General features: G+C 43.3%; 1 protein-coding gene across 1 annotated transcript in view; it reads left to right on the top strand.

Annotated features, from left to right (window-relative positions):
• The first annotated feature begins 4,486 nt into the window (after nt 1-4,486).
• Nucleotides 4,487-16,809, top strand: part of cdc27 (cell division cycle 27) — a 107,600-nt gene continuing 95,277 nt past the window's right edge. The window contains exon 1 of the mRNA XM_048614696.1: nt 4,487-4,684. Coding sequence (XP_048470653.1) covers nt 4,658-4,684 — 27 coding nt within the window. The 5' untranslated portion in view covers nt 4,487-4,657. The remainder of the gene's footprint in view (nt 4,685-16,809) is intronic.

Below are 16,809 nucleotides of genomic sequence, written 5' to 3'. Positions count from 1 at the left end.
AATTGCCATTAATTTTTAGCACCTCTTGTTGCTTCTTGGCTCCAGACTGATTTTACAATTAGATTGTCTGAGCCAATACACTTTCACGCTGTTGCACTAATTTCATCCTTTACTAACAATGCCATTTTACCTCCTTAAACTTTCTGCTTGCCTTCCTACATATTGAACACCCTTAGACATCCAGTTTCCAGCCTTGGCAACCCTCTGCCATCACAATCATATTGTGCCAGTTTACAGTTACGTGTGCAGTTAATTTGGCTATCTTACTAACAATACTATGCATTCAAATACAGTACCTTTAGAATTCTGTCTTTTTACAGTTTTACACTTTGTTTTGTACCGTGGCCCTATTTTCTGCTGGCTCTTGTTCCATCTGCCTTTTATGTTTGCTTTCTACTTTTCTATCCATCTTTGTTTCTCTCTGTTATGTCTCCCCGCTCAGGTTCCCATCACCCTACCACTCTAGTTTAAACCCTCCAAAGTATTTGCGAAAGCCTCTATAAGGATGTTGGCCCAGTCCTGCTGCAGCACAATCCATCCAGTTTACATACATCTGATCTTTACCAGAATTAGTCTCAAGCCTGAGGAATTTCATTCCCTCCCTGATTCTGAACTTGAATATAGGCAGGATGTGGAGATGCCAGTGTTGCAGTGGGGTGGACAAAGTCAGAAGTCACATGACACCAAGTTATAGTCCAACAAGTTTATTCAAAATCATAAGCTTTTACAGCACTATTCCTTCATCAGGTGATCTGAAAAAGAAAAAATCTTGCGATCTTCTCAGAGATCCTCTCCAATTTTCAACTGGCAGTTTGTGGTGTTGACGGTAGCCATGATGTGGAGGTACCGGTATTGGATGAGGGTGGACAAAGTCAGAAGTGACACAACACCAAGTTCCAAAGGTTTTGGAGTAATCTGTAGCTCGGGTTGTGGATGTTGTGGTTGGTTGGCTCGCCGAGCTGGTTCGTTGTTCCACAGATGTTTTGTTACCATGCTGGGTAACATCCTCAGTGCAGCCTCTGATGAAGCATCGGTGTGTTTTCCCGCCTGAATTTTTAAACTCTGGAGTCCGTTGAGCTGGATTGCCTCACTTCCGATTTTCCTTCATAGTGGAGTGTATATGGGGTCGAGTTCTATGTGTTTATTGATGGCTTTCTTTGTGGAGTACCAGGCTTCGAGGAATTCCTGTGCCAGGATTTTGGTGTTGTCCCAGTCGAACTGGTAGTTCTCCTTATCCATGTGGATAGAGATGAGTGAGTATTGGTCGTGTCTTTTTGTAGCCCGTTGGTGGTCGTGTAAGTTATTGTCCAACAGGTTTATTTGAAATCACAAGCTTTCAGAGCTGATGAAGCAGCAGCACTCCAAAAGCTTGTGATTTCAAATAAAATTGTTGTAGTATAATCTGGTGTTGTGTGATTTCTTACTGTAAATAAATGCATAAATTAAATCTCGGCTGGTGTTTGTATTCAGTTCTGTGTGCCACACTTTAGAAAGGAAGTGAATACATAGGGAAGAGTGCAGAAGAGATTTCAAAAAAATAGCTCCAGGGATGGTTAACTTCAGTTTATGACAACAGATTGGAGAGGTTGTGACTGTTTTCCCTGGAGAGAAAACTAAGCCGACAACTGTCATTCAAAAGAACATGGGCAGTAGATACACGGCAACACCACAAGCCAATCACCAACTGGCCATCGAACTGCATCACTGTTCCTGGGTCAAAATCCTGGAAATCCCTTCCTAACAATGACACAAGGACTGGAGTGGTTCAAGAAGGCAGTTCACCACCACCTTCTTTAGGAAGTAACAAGTGCTGGTCCAGACAACAGCAAGCACATCCCATTAATGAAAAAATATGAAGACTTGAAGGTTCTCGACAGAGTAAACAGGCAGAAATTGTTGCTGCTTAAAAAAGGATCAAGATTGGATTTGATTTATTTTGTCACATGTACCAAAATACAGTGAAAAGTATTGTTTTGCGTGCTATCCAGTCAAATCATACCATTCATAAGTACATCAGAATACAGTTACAGAGAAAATGAAGCGAAAGATCAACTCTAATAAACAAGATGAGAGGGTATAGGTTTAAAGTGAGAGGGGAAAGATTTAAAGAGGATCTAAGGGGCAACCTTTTCACACAGAGGGTCATGCTTGTATGGAATGAGCTGTCAGAGGAAGTGGTGGAAGCTAGTGCAATGACAACATTTGAAAGGCATCTAGATGGGTGTATGAATAGGAAGGGTTTAGAGGGATATGAGCCAAATGCTGGCAAATGGGACTAGATTAATATAGAATATCTGGTCTGCATAGATGAGTTAGACTGAAAGGTCTTTTCCATGCTATACATCTCTATGACTCTAAGTCTGTTCATAAGTCAAATAACAGCAAGGAAGAAACTGTTCTTGAATCATTTGGTATGTGTTTTCAAAGTTTTGTATCTTCTGCCCAATGGAAGAGGATGGAAGAGAATATAACTGGGTTCTGAGGGAGGATCACTGAACCCGAAATGTTAATTCTATTTTTTCCTTCACAGATGTTGCCAGACCTGCTGAGCTTTTCCAGCAACTTTGTTTTTGTTCCTGATTCAGAGCATCCACAGTTCATTTGGTATTTTATATAACTGGGGTTTTTGATTATGTTGGCTGCTTTCCTGAGGTGGCAGGAAGTGTAGACAGATTCAATGGAAGGAAGGCTGGTTTTCATAGATGACAATTTTTCACTACTTTTTGTGCAAAACGAGCACAGAATGCATTGAGCTCATCAGGGAGACAAGCATTGTTGTTACCGATTGTATTCAGCTTCATTTTGTAGCCTATTATATCATGTAAACCTTGCCACAGTAGACGTGTGTTTGTGTGGTTAGTCTGGGATTCTAGTTTAGGAGATAGCAAGAACTGAAGATGCTGGAGTCAGAGTCAATACAGTGTGGAACTGGAGGAACACAGCAGGTCAGGCAGCATCAGGGAGCAGGAAAGTCAACGTTTCAGGTTGGGACCCTTCATCAGGGCGGGGGAGGGGGAAGGGAGGTGGGAAATAGGGGGGGGGGGGGGGCTGGAGGAAGGTGGTCGGGATGGTAATAGGTGGATGCAGGGTAGTGGGGATTGGTCAGTGGGAAGGGTGGGGTGGATAGGTAGGAAAAAAGATAGTTAGAACTGCCGATTCTGGAGTCAGAGATAACACGGCGTGGAGCTGGAGGAGCACAGCAGGCCAGGCAGCATCAGAGGAGTAGGAAAGTTGACGTTTCAGGTCGGGACCCTTCTTCAGAAAAAGAAGAAAGGTCCTGACCGGAAATATCAACTTTCCTATTCCTCTGATGCTGCCTGGCCTGCTGTGTTCCTCCAGGTCCACACTGTGTTATACGTGGGAAAGAAGATGGACAGGTTGTGTCAGGTTGAGGAGAAGGAGAGTTGGACATGGGATGAGGCTGGGGGTGGGGAGATTTTAAAACTGGTGAAATCTATGTTGAGGCCTTTAGACTATAGGCTCCCAAGGCGGAATATGAGGTGTTGTTCCTCCAGTTTGTGTGTGGTGTCATTGTGACACTGGAAGAGGCCCAGGTTGGAGTAACGGGTTTGTTTTAGTATGTGGTCAAACAGCTTCAGGGCGGAAGAGTCACCCGTGGGTTGCAATGGGAGAGAGATCCACTGAGATCATTTTGGAGTGAGGAGGACAATTTCCTCGGGGTGGGCATCCTTGGAAAAGGCTTCACAATTGGGTTTTCAATCACCCGGAGATAGTGAGAACTGCATATGCTGGAGTCACAGTCAATACAGTGTGGAGTTGGAGCCTGGTATTGTCTCTTGGCATCCCTGATAGTTTGTGAAAATTGTACCTAGATTTCCTGTATAAGTCAGGGTCACCCAACTTGATTGCCTCAGACCTGGACTACAGTAGTGAAGTGATTTGCAAACACAGCAAATGTGAGGCGCAAAGAAATAATGAGAGGAATAATGAGAGTCTGGAATGAGGGAGAGAGTTCTGAGGTAGGGTCACTGGACCCGACGTAACTCCGATTTCTTTCCGCAGATGCTGCCACACTTGCTGAGCTTTTGCAACAATTTCTGTTTTTGTGCCTGGAATGCACTGTTTGGAAATGGGGAGGAGCTAGATTCAATTGAGACAGTCCAGAGGGCGTCAGACGATTATTTAAATAGTAACGATATGCAGGCTTACGTTGAAAAAAGCAGCAAAATGGCGCAGTGATAATGCAGGCACAATGGGCCGAATGGTTTCCTTCTGCACTATAAACATTTGTAATACACTGGCAGTTCTTTGCAAATTTCCAGTTACTGGTCACAGCAGCGAAGGAAACAAACGCAATATTAAATCTTATGGTCTACAAGGTGAGCGTCACCCTGGAATCTGACCTGTGGAATATTACCATCAGCTGAGATCAAATCAGTACTATACATACTCCATTCATATTCCTCACAACTTTCAGCTAATTAATTGCTGGCTGAGAGGAGGTGACTTCCGGCAGGGTTCGGTGATTCCCGACAAGGTTCGACAATATCCGGCATGACTCGGTGATTTCCGACCGGCGTGTCGTCGTGCTGCCGGCCGTTAGGATCCGGTGGCTGTGACTGTTGAAATTTGAATCCTGGGCCGAGCTGTGGGTGATGAGAAGCCGCGCTACTTGGTACAGACTGATTCTCACATCATGACAGTGCTGCAGGAACCCGTTCAGGTAAAACGGCCCTGGGGGTTCCAGGCCCGCTGTCACTTACAAGCCCAATCCGTGTATGAGTGAAGAGCGGGCCGCCCGCTCCTACCTTCCAGGCCCGGCCCGGCCCGGTCAGATCAGATCAGAGGAGCGGGCCTGTGTATCTTGACGGGGTGCTAGGGGACTGAGTGTCATTGAGTTTTTAAACTCGCTCTGAAGTCTGTATTAGAGCAGTGGTACTAGGATTGGATAAGGTTTTTGTTTTCCAAACAGCGGTACTGTTTGGTGAATTTATGTTAATCCATCATTCTGTCAGGCCTAGTTTACTCCTTGCTTTTTAATGAAAACGGTTTTGAGGCAAACATGTTTTGTCAACAGGACGATCACATCTATTCAGTATGAAGATCGCTATCCTTTTTCTTCCCCCCAGAACTTTAAGGCAATCCTGCAGGTTTCGAGAGAAACAGAAAATACTTAGTTTTTGGTGATGGTCCTGTTGGAATTTAACTGCTTTCTTCCTGTTTAGTAGGTGTTGAGAGTGTAATGGTGGGTGTTGGAATGTCCACTTCTGAACAGCAAAGTTTCATGAGGTAGGATTGAGATAATTGGCTCGAAACATTGTGTATATGGGGGAAGAAAATTTTCAGCTATGTAGAATGGAGTACGAATAATTACAAATTTTGCAGGTAGTGGAGACATACGAGGAAGCAGCAGGAGAGATCATTCAGCTCCTTGAACCTCTTTTGTCATTCAATAAGATCATGGATGTTCTGTTTGTAACCTACTTTTTTGATAACTTTTCACCCCATTGCTTAACAAGTAGTTTTCTGCCTTGACTTTAAAGCATTTGAAGAATCTGCTCGATGTTCTTGAATTCCAAAGATGCATGACCTTTAGAAAACCGTTCTAAATGGACAACACCTGACTCTTGCATGATTTGTGGTGATTAGTTTGAGTGTCATGATGAGAATTGTGAAGTTGGTTGATCGAGTCTGGAATTACTGTGAGCTGACTATGATTTTGCCAAGTCGCAGTTTTTTCTTAGTGCAATCGGAAGAAAATCAACTTGTGCTTGTTCAATGAATATAAACTCTGAATGCTATAGAAAATATACATGTCAGTTTTTGGAGGAAAAGGGTTCTTCAGACCAAAGGGATGAGAAAGAAAGAAGAGGGCAAGAAGTAGTGATAGAATGGAAGTTGAGGCCCAAATCTGTAACTTTGATTTGAGTGAATGTTGATTTGATTGAATCTTAAGTATTTTAGTTTCCAACTGACATTGCTTAAAGTAGATGATCTGGTCATTCATCTAATTGTTGCTTGTGGCAACTTGCTGCGTGAAGACTGGTGACTGCTTTTCCTACAGGTTTACTTTTCAAAATATTATTCAACTGGCCACAGAATTGCAGAAAATGCAATGTCATTGCAAGTGTGTACTTTATGTCTCCTTTGACCTAGCCTACAAGCAGCCTTGTATGTTTTTGAATGTGTGTGTTGTAACTGCTTTGCTGATCTTGAGGAGCATCCAGCAGCCTTGGGCCAATGACAATGAGGTGCTGATTGATTCTTTATATGTCAGCACAGAAACTAGTCAGAATAAGTTCCATTTCAAACAAAAGTATTACTCAAATTGTAGAAAGCTAATAATGATTGAGCTTAGAGATTTAGGGCTCCATATGCAGAAACAATTAAAAACCAATGGACAGGTGTAAAAATAACTTTAAAAGATTGGAACAATCAATAGTCTGTATAAGACTGAAATAAAAAGGGCTGGAAGTTATGTTACAGTTGTATCAAGTTCTGATTAGGCCACATCCGCAGAACTTCGATCCATTCAGGACCTGGTACTTCAAAGATGTTCAGTTGGGTGGGATTGCAGTCACCAGTGCCATTCTTGCCTACTAACCTTGGATTGGGAACAACACCTTTCAGGTAAATCTACAACGAAGTAATGGGAGGGTGACATTCAGAAAGGAGGTGGGGAGAATACTTGGAGGGGCTGAGGTATGAATCCTGGTAAAGTGCAACTTACCTTTGTTGCTGCTGAGTGCCATCGAGGAGCGGACTGGAGGCTGGAGCAAAACAGGACAATTGCTGGACTTGGGCCCAACGCCATGTGCTGAGCTGCTGAAATTGGACTGTAATTTAAAACCTTACCACTGTGTGGTAACTACCTTTGTAGGTAATGCTTATGCATTCCTTTAATCCTTTTTCTATAAAAACACTATTTAGTTTACTCTAAGATGTGTACTTCTGTACTGTAGCACAAGTGACAATAAAGGATATTCTATATTCTACAGGCCCAACACTTACCCTTGAGGGGTAAGGGGCAATAAGTTTTGAGAATCCTGGATGTCGAGGGCAAATCAGGACTGGATAAGGAAGAAGAGTAGGACAGGTCCAAAGGGAGCAATTCAGTTGTGGCACTTGACGAGTACAGGAAGTGCAGGTGGGAACTTTAAAGCAATTAGAAGAGCAAAAGGGGGGCATGAAAAATAATTTGCAAACAGAATTAGGGAGAATCCTAAGACATTTTATAAATACATTAAAGGGAAGAGGTTAACCCGGGGAAGAATAGGGCCCATTAGGGACCAAGGGGGCAACCTGTGTGTGAAGCTGCAGGATATTGCAAGGATGTTGAATGAATGTCTCTTCAGTCTTCACTCTGGATGAGGAGAATGTTGGCATGGAATTCAGGAAAAGGTACTGTGTGAGGAACTTGCACAATGTAACATAGGAAATGATTAGGTATTGGAGGCTCTGTCAGACTTAAAAACAGACAAATCCCTGGCCTGGATGAATTCCATCCTAGGCTGCTGTGGGAAATTGCAGGGGCACTGGCATAAATTTTTAATTCCTCTCTGGCTTGGGGGTGGGGGGTGTGGGAAGAGTGCAAGAGGACTGGAGGATGACAAATATAATAGCACTTCTTAACTAGAGGTGAACTGGGAAATTACAGACTGGTGAGTCCCACATCAGTGGTAGGCAAGTTATTGGGGAAAAATCTGCAAGAGTGAATTAATATCCATTTGGAAAGGGATGGGTTAATTAGGGATAGTCAGCATGTCTTTGTCAAAGGAAGGCCCTGCTTAACAAATTCAGAATTTTTTGAAAATGTGATCAAGTGTATAGGAAGTTCAGTTGATTTTTTTTGGATTTTAGCAAAGCTTTGGACACAGTCCCACATGGGGGACTGATTGAGAAGGTTGAAGCACATGGAATTGAGGGAAACTCGGTGGGATGGATCAGAAATTGGCTTAGTAATAAGACAAAAAGGGTAGTGATAAAAGGCTGTTTGAGTGACTACAGCGTGGTATCCAGTGGTGTGCCACAAGGATCAGTACTGCAGTTCTTTTTGTTTGTTATACATGTAAATGATACAGAAGAAAATGTAGGGGGAATGTTAAGCACATTTGCAGATGACACCAAGATTGGTTACAGGAATATGTAGATGGGTTGGTCAGATGGGCAGACCAGTGACAGATGGTATTTAACCCTGATAAGTGCAAAGTAATGCACTTAGGAAGAAGAAACAAGATGAGCAAGTATTTAATGAATGACAGGACACTGGGTCGCTTAGAGGAGCAGAAAGATCTTGGGGTAATTATTCACAGATCCCTAAAGTTGGCAGAACATGTTAATAGGCTAGTTAAGGCATATGGGGCAGTTGTTTCCGTCAGTTGTGGCCAAGAGTTTAAGAGCAAGGAGGTAATGTTGGAATTGTACAGAGCATTCGTTAGGCTACAACTGGGGTAGTTCTGGTTACCTCGCTATGGGAAGGATGTGATAACACTAGACGGGGGACAGGGGAGGTTCACCAGGATGTTGCCTGGGATGGAGAAGTTGAGCTACAAGGAGAGACTAGATAGGCATGGATTGTTTTCTTTAGAGTAGAGAAGACTGCGGGGGGACATAATTGAGATGTATGAGATTATGAGGGGTATGAACAGGGAGAACAGAGAGCAGCTGTTCCTCTTGGTAGAGTGGTCAATCATGAGAGGACATACCTTTCAGGCAGGAGATTCAGGGCGGATTTGGGGAAAATACTTCTTACTTAGTGGATGGTGGGAATCTGGAATGTGGGGCCTGGGAAGGTAGTGGAAGCCAAAAATCGTGCAACCATTTTTTTAATTTAAAAAAAAAAAAAAAAATTTGGATGAGCATTTCAAATATCATAACATATGGGACAGGTGCAGGTAATTGGGATTAGTGCACTTTTAGTGGTAGTTGTCAGTGCAGACTTGATGGGCTGAAGGGCCTTTTCTGCGCTGTGTGAATCTATGAAAAAAGCCTTAATCTAACCTACTTAACTACTCGCAAAGAATCATTTTTCAATATCATCTGTTCCGTCACTTATGTCTAGTGTCTGCATTGCAGAATTCATGGCCTCCCCTATTTCTCATGCTGCTCCTCGTGACATCATCTGAAGGCACAGTGCTCAATTTGACTAGTGAATGAATCAAGGATGGTGGGGACAAGGCAGGAAAGTGGAGCTGAGTATTATCAGATCAGCCATGATCTCATTGAATGGTAGAGCAGACTCAATAGGCCATTGACACTACTACTGCTGCTACATCTTATGGTCTAACTCCGTAGGAATGGGGGCACAAAGTTAGCGAGTTCTGAAAGCTGGAGAGTGTAGAGGTTAAAACTATATCGAACTTGGGATTTGGCAGTGTTAAAATATGTATAGTACAAAGAGTAGAGCAAATAAAGCCAGTGAGCTGATAGACATGTAAAAGCATAATATCATTGCCATGATGGAAACTTGGCTTGAAGAGGGGAGGGGATGATGGATGTGTGGAATTTGCTGCTTTGGTGGAAACAAATCATCAAATCCTCATTTACATGGAACTTGGATATGCATTGGAAGCACGATAACATGCAAGGCTACAGACGAAGTTCTGGACAGTGCGATTAAAATTGACTAGTTTATTCAGTTGATGTAGGCATGATGAATTGGATGACCTTCTTCTGTGCTGGAACCCTTTAATGGCTCTTTATAACAAACTTCTAACACAGGTGAAACTTGAAGCTCGACCTCCTGGCTAAGATGTTATGCAACAAGACCTCTTGCGTGCAGAGCATGCGTATAAACACTTGAGGCATGGTAATTAGTTAATGGGCTGGAGGCACAGATAGCCACATAGGCATCTTGTGATTATTTGGGAATAATATAGATCTGGTTCTCTTTGAGCAAGACTGCCAAATGTTATTGGACAGAAGGTCTTGAGAGAAGGTGTGGAAAGGAGCAACAGTGCCAGGGTTAATAAAGAAGAATTGTTCTTTCTGTTCTGTAACACTGCAAGTCAGCAATTGGAGAAGGAGAGAGAAGAGAGGGAGGGGGTGGGGGGGGGGCAGTCCTCCAGAAGCCAAAGATAGCATTTAATTAGTTGAAGTTCAAAATGAAATGTACCATTTATGTGTAGGGTGCATGGGCTACTAATTAGTGGTGCAAAAACATGAAGAGAATGAAATAAACTCCACAGAGGCTGGTACCCTGTTGCTAGGCCACTCTTGCTTTATACGTGGAGAGCCCTTGACACTAATCCAGCTTCCTCAGAGCCAGCTGACACTCCTGTTTATATCTGTCAGCTAGGGCTCCCTGGTTGAGGCTGTTAATCTGGCCCAACCAGGGAACTGATTCGCAGATCCACCTGGCTGACCTGGTTACAATCACTACATTCCTCTCCCTCTAAGTCTGCAAATGTAAGCCACTTCTTTCTCTTGTAGCCTCTGTTGGGGCATCTTAGCACTGGGCCAGGTGTGTAATGCACAGTAGCTCACCTCTTGCACCAGGAGCAACTCATAAGAAATCCAACCTTCTCTCCAGGAGGCAAAGATGTCGTATCCATCTCAGATTCCAAGATATCATCAACACTTGACGACAGAGAAAAGCTATGAGTTCCGGAATAGTCAAAAGGTCGAGGAACCAGGGATGTTTTGCTCCCGCACTGTTTTCATGTTTGCAGATTTCATATGGTCCACCTGCTTGTTTAGGACCACTGTACCTACTGAACTATACATCGTTGGACCTGACCTTGCATTGACCATGCCCCCTTACCCATGCAGGGCCATTCCTGTGGTTCCTACACCAAAACTTTGTCCCTTGAAGTAAACCGTCCGTCTCGTCTGACGGAGTCTTGGAGTCCGTGAAAGGACCTGCATAGTCAACGTGTAACCGAGTCCAGGGATTACCTGGCCATTCTGTGAATGTGGGGGAGCTGCTGGTGGTAGTTTTGAGGCACTGCCCTACCAATGCAGCTATGTCTGTATCCAGTCCAGGCTATCAGATGTAACTTTTCATTAACATCTTCATTTTGGAAACCCCTGGGTGACCTGGTGGAGTTCAGCCAGCATCTGGCGGTGACCTTTGCTCAGGACAATCCCTTTTGCCCCCCCATGATAATACGTTGTCCTGTACTGTGATCTGGTTTCTCCGGATCCCAGATGTTCCTGGTTGTGATGGCTCCTTGGGTTCCCCCATCACCACCAAGTGTTTTGCCAGGACTTTGTATCCAAAGTCTAAGATTGTCAGCTGTGACTAGAAGTGTGTCTAGAAGATTTAAAACTATTACGTATTCTTCTAGTGACAGTACCACCAGTGGTGTACCTGCTAGCAGGAGAAGTTCATGCATCCACATTTGCTACTTGGCTTTCCATACAGTGTTCCAACTTGTAATTATACGCGCTTAGTATTAGAGTCCACTGCTGAATTCAGCCTGAAGCTGTGGTCCACTGCCTTGTCATCCTTTAATGACAAGGAGAAACTTGAGCTCCAATACTGATGTAGGAGCCGGGGCACCTTTGATCACCTTTACTTTATCTTCCAACAGCTGTAACCTGATCTTGTCAACTCTCTACCCCAAGTAGGTCACTTGTGGTGCCTGGAACACACATTTTTCCCTTCATCTAAGGTGTATACCGCCAGGGAGAAACATCGGAGTGCTCCTTATTTGTCTTCCCTGTTAACGTCATCTAGATAAATGGCAATCTGGAATAGACCTTGTAAAATGTTCTCCGTTGTCCACTGAAAAATTGCACAGGCTGATGATACCCCAAATGACAGTCTAATTTGTACAAATGCTGAAGAGTATTAATCCATAGCTTCTGGGAATTCGCATCTAACTGCAGTTGCAAGAATGCATGGCACATGTCCAGCTTTATGAAGGACAGCACCCCCTCAACACCCCCAACCCCGCCCCCCACCAAAAAAGACACTAGCTTTGTATGAATCTCAACGCGAGGGATTGGGTATTTATCCAGCTGCAAAAAGTAATTTACTGTGTGTTTAAAATCCCCACAAAGGCGATCTGATCCGTCAGACTTGACAGTCAATACAACTGATGTTGCCCTTTCCAATACTGAACTAGCTTGATGATTCCTTCACTTCTGAAATGGCAATAGGTGGTCCTTGCAGTATTGTGGAAGTACTTTCTGGTCAACATGCAAGGTAGCCTTGCCTCCTTTGATAGTTCCTAGACCTTCCTGAAAACCTACTGGGTATTTAATTAAGACTTTGCCTAGGCAGCCATTTTCTAATCGAGAAATGCTAAGACAATTGAGGTGAATCTTTCTTGACCAATTTCGCCCCATCAAGCTTTGGACCAAGCCTTTTTCTATAATCAGTGGTAACTGGACCAGCTGCTTCTCATAAGAGGCTGGAACCGAAGTTGTACCTTTAACGTGTAAAGGTTCCCTGGTCTGGGTTCTCAGTCTAGCCGAGGGCTTATGCAAATTTAAGGGTTGGAGTTCAATGCAAAGAGAGGTTCTGTGATCACTAAAATGGCTGCATCGGTATCGACCCCCATTCGCACTGGGTGACCATTTAACCAGTTGTTTGTTTTGATTAGTTCTGATTTGGATGTTACTAAGCAATTTAACTGTTCCAAAGCAGTGTGTACTCCTGGATACTGGCCTATGAGTTCTCTTACGCAATGTGGGTGTAGTGGGACTCTTCTTATTCGCTGTCTTGAGTATGCATAACGGCAGCAACCACAATGGCTTGCTGGTCCAGATCTTGAAGAAATTTTAAACGTTTGGCTGAGGCTTGGCTTTATTTTCAAGTTTTATTGTGGTATGACCTAGAGTCCCTCCATTCAGGATATGTGATGAGTGATGCTATGCAATTGCCTTCACTGAACTGGTGTTCCCAAAGCTTAGTCAGACTGGCGAGGGTGCCCACTTCCGTAGGGATACCGTGAAACTTATGTGCTCCACTTCATGCATTTTCCAATGATAAAGCTGCTTTAGGAATCCAGTCGGGCTTCATCTAGTCGACATGGTTGCATCATTAATCCCACGTACGAAACAGGGCCTCAGCATCTCATTAACTGTTAAACTGAAGTCACATGCTTCTGCCAGTCTTATTGACCTTGCCAAAAATCCTGATGTGGATTCGCCTGGTTCTTGCATTGCTGAGTGAAATTGATAGGGTGTCACAGTTAGGAGGGTTGAGGTTGTAATGTTCGTTCCTACATCCGACAAGTTTTGAAACATTCCGAGTATTTGGTGCCTCTAAACAAAAAATGCTGTGGTCCACAAGCTGTCGGGAGAATTTCTCGTCACTCTTCATTTGCCCATGGTGGTGGGAGAAACGTGCTCTTTCTATATGCTGGGCCCAATCTTCAGGCTCAAACGAGTCAAGCTTACCAAATAATGGCATGATGCCAGAAATGCCTGCTCCAACTCCAAGTTCTGACTGAGCAGAACCTCTGACTCTCCTGTTTATATCTGTCAGCCAGGTCTCCCTGATTGTACCAGTTTGACAGCCACAATCGGAATTCATCCCGAGGCCCACCTGGATGACCTTGTTTCAATCATTTCAGAGAATAATATATAATAGGTGGTTGAAAATATAGCGAAATTTGGTAGTTATCATAGGGAACTAACGTTTCTAACATAAATTGGGATTGTAGTTGTGTGAAGGGCAGAGTGGGCACAGCTTTGGGAGTGCATTGAAGAGTGATGCAACGAGGAATGAACTATTATTGGATCTGATTTTGGTGAATGATTTGGGCAGAGATGAAGTTCCAGGAGGATAAAGCATTTTGGAAATGATTGTCAGGGACAAGATTAAATGACACTTGCACAGCATTGAGTTGATTGAGAAAAGAAGTGTTCAAGGCAAATCCTGTTTAATGAACTTTGTGTCTTTTGAGGTGAGGGAGAGAGCTATTGAGGGTAATCTGTTTATGGCAGTGTCCACAGAATTTCAAACAATGGAAAAATCTTTCTCTGCGTCGAGTAGTGGGCATCTGAATAACACTGCTTGAGTGTGCAGTGTTTCAATCGCGGCTTTCAAAAGGGTCAAAACAGAAAAGCACGCAAAGCTACGAGGAAAAGCTGGGCTTGGCTGAAATATTGTATGTTCAAATCGCATCCAAAATCTTGGCAGATGCTTCACTGCAGTACTGGTTGCTGCATTTGTTGGAAGTGCCTTTTTTCAGATGAATCTGTATGTCTGTTCAGGTAAGTAAATAAATAAAACTCGAGATCGCATAGAAAGAAAATGGAGATTTTCCCTGGTATTCACAATCTGCAACCTGAATTGATCATCCATTTTCTGCTGCTTCTGGGATTGAGCTGTGTGCAAGGTTACAGATGTCATATTTGCCTACATAACAGGTGTCCACCTTTTAAAATTAACTTGTTTGTGAAGTTGTTTCCTCATTAATTGGATCTTTGCATTACTAGAAAACCCAGCTCCTATTGTCCATCCCTTTGCTCTGTAAAATTACGGTGAACTCCTTTCTTGAAGTGCTGTAGATTGTAGGTTTAACATAGGATTTTGACTCAGTGATGGAGGAGGAATGTTGATTGTTCCAAATTGGAATGGTGTGCAACTTGGAGAGGAACTTGCAGGTGGTGTTGTCCTGAAACATCTCTAGTCCTTGCCCTTTTTAGATGGTAGAGGTTGTTGGTTTGGAAGGAGACTGTGTAAGAAGTCTTGATGAATTTCTGCAGTGCATGTTGTGGATAGTACACACTGCTATGGAGTGTCGGGGAAGGGAATGAATGTTTGTGGATGCAACACCAATCATGTGGACTGCTTTATCCTGGATGGCGTTGAGCTTCTTGCATCTTGTTGGAGCTGCATCTCTCCAGGCACGTGGCTAGCATTTTATCAAACTCTGGTTCTGTCCCTTTTGTAGGTGGTGGATAGCCTCTGGGAAGTCAGGAGATGAGTTACTCAAAGCAGGGTTTCTAGCCTTTGACAACAAGGTGCAGGGCTGGATGAACACAGCAGGCCAAGCAGCATCATAGGAGCAGAGAGGCTGACGTTTCGGGCTTGTGTATTTGGTCTGGATCAGTATCTGGTCAGTGGTAATCCCAAGGTGTGGGCAGTGGGAGATTCAGTAAGATTATGCCACTGAATGTCAGAAGAAGATGGTTAGATTATCTCTGGTTTGAAAACATGTTATTTTGGCACTTGAACAGCACAAATGTTATTTGACACTTATCATCCCAACCTGAGATGTTGCGATGGAATTACTCAAGATTTGGGTGTCTGGTATGACAGAGCAGAGGATGTCAAGGGACTAGACAAAGCTTACCTGGATGATAAATATACAAGTGAACATGCATCAGAGTAAAACCCTCTGTACTGCTTGAGCAGGACTGTAATATCAAATTCCTTTGCATCTGTGTTGCAGTACACTGCAATTCTCCTCAACACCTCAACATTGTCTTTAATATTTTGGGAATAGAAACGTGCATGACCCAGTATTTAGATAAATAAAGCATTATTTTTATTCTTGCTTTACAATGTTTTATCACTGTTTTGGTCCACATTTCTATCTACAGTTTGCATGCTGCAGTTAGGCATTTGAATTTCATCAATCCAGAAAATCAGAGTAAGAAATAACTTGATCTTTGTGTTTTGGACTAGTGAGGTGCTTGCACTGAAGCTAGTAGCCTTGAAAATGCCAGGTCACTATACTGCCAAATTAGTGTGTGGTCCCCAATCTTAACCTTGGTGGAGTTTCTTTCAAATCTGTCCTAGCATTTCAGTTGGACTATTGTTGATTTGGACCTCAGTATCTACATTCTGTATTGATAAGGAATTGATTACCCTTGTTAGATCACTTCCCAAGATAAACTAACTTAAGCCCAGCATCACCTTGATGAAACTGTGCTTTTTTTCTCCTTGTGGCCGTTTTATCTTGCAGTGGATTTGTCCCCAGAACTGATTGTAATAATACAGATTGCAAGAGTTAGAATTGAAACTTCACTTCCTCACTTTCCTATTTCATTGCCCTTCAGATGAAGGTCAACTTGTCTTTGCTTTTGATAACATTTTGTACGTGCACACCTTCTCCTTTTTCCAGCCTTTTCCCTTACCTGAGGCATGGAGATCCTCTGGTCAAACCATGACCAATTGTCTCTGTTTTGCATTCCTTTTCTTTCTCGCTCTCATTTTTAATAGGGGAGCAGCCTTAAGATCTGGTAAGACTGGTGACTTTACCTTTTCTTTGCATGCACTTGGGATTTAAACATCCAAGAAGGGCTTCTCATGATTTGGTATTAACAATGTAATCCAGTTTGTATTTATTTATTCAAGGTAGTTGAGCTTTCACTTTCCCCACATGAAACCCTTCTGCCATAATGTTTCCCATTCTGTTTTCTAAATAGCTGTGTCTGAGTTAGCAACAGTGAAAGAGTGTTGGTTGCTAAATCGTTGAATGTGATTGTGGGTGATTATTTGTCTTGATTCTATAAACCCTTAACACCCTTGGCTAGCAATATTCAATCTATATCCATCTTCTAAACTTTGAGCACGGCCTCAAAAGTATTTTGGGAGGTCTGGTGCCCTGTTCGAGGATTCCGTTGTCAGTTTGTGTATAAAAAAAAAAAAAAAAATGTAGAGCTGGATGAACACAGCAGGCCAAGCAGCATCAGAGGAGCAGGAATGCTGACGTTTCGGGCCTAGACCCTTCCTCAGAAATGGGGAAGGGGAAGGGGGTTCTGAAATAAATAGGGAGAGTGGGGGAGATGGATAGAGGAGAAGATAGGTGGAGAGGAGACAGACAGGTCAAAGAGGTGGGGATGGAGCCAGTGGTGAGTGTAGGTGGGGAGGTAGGGAGGACGGACAGGTCAAGGGGGCGGGATGAGGTTAGTAGGTAGGAGATGGGGTGGGGCTTGAGGTGG

The sequence above is a fragment of the Rhincodon typus genome, chromosome 30, assembly GCF_021869965.1.
Source record: "Rhincodon typus isolate 14 chromosome 30, sRhiTyp1.1, whole genome shotgun sequence".
Classification (NCBI taxonomy): domain Eukaryota; kingdom Metazoa; phylum Chordata; class Chondrichthyes; order Orectolobiformes; family Rhincodontidae; genus Rhincodon; species Rhincodon typus.
Note: the sequence above shows the minus strand (reverse complement) of the source record. Positions and strands in the feature narration are given on the sequence as shown.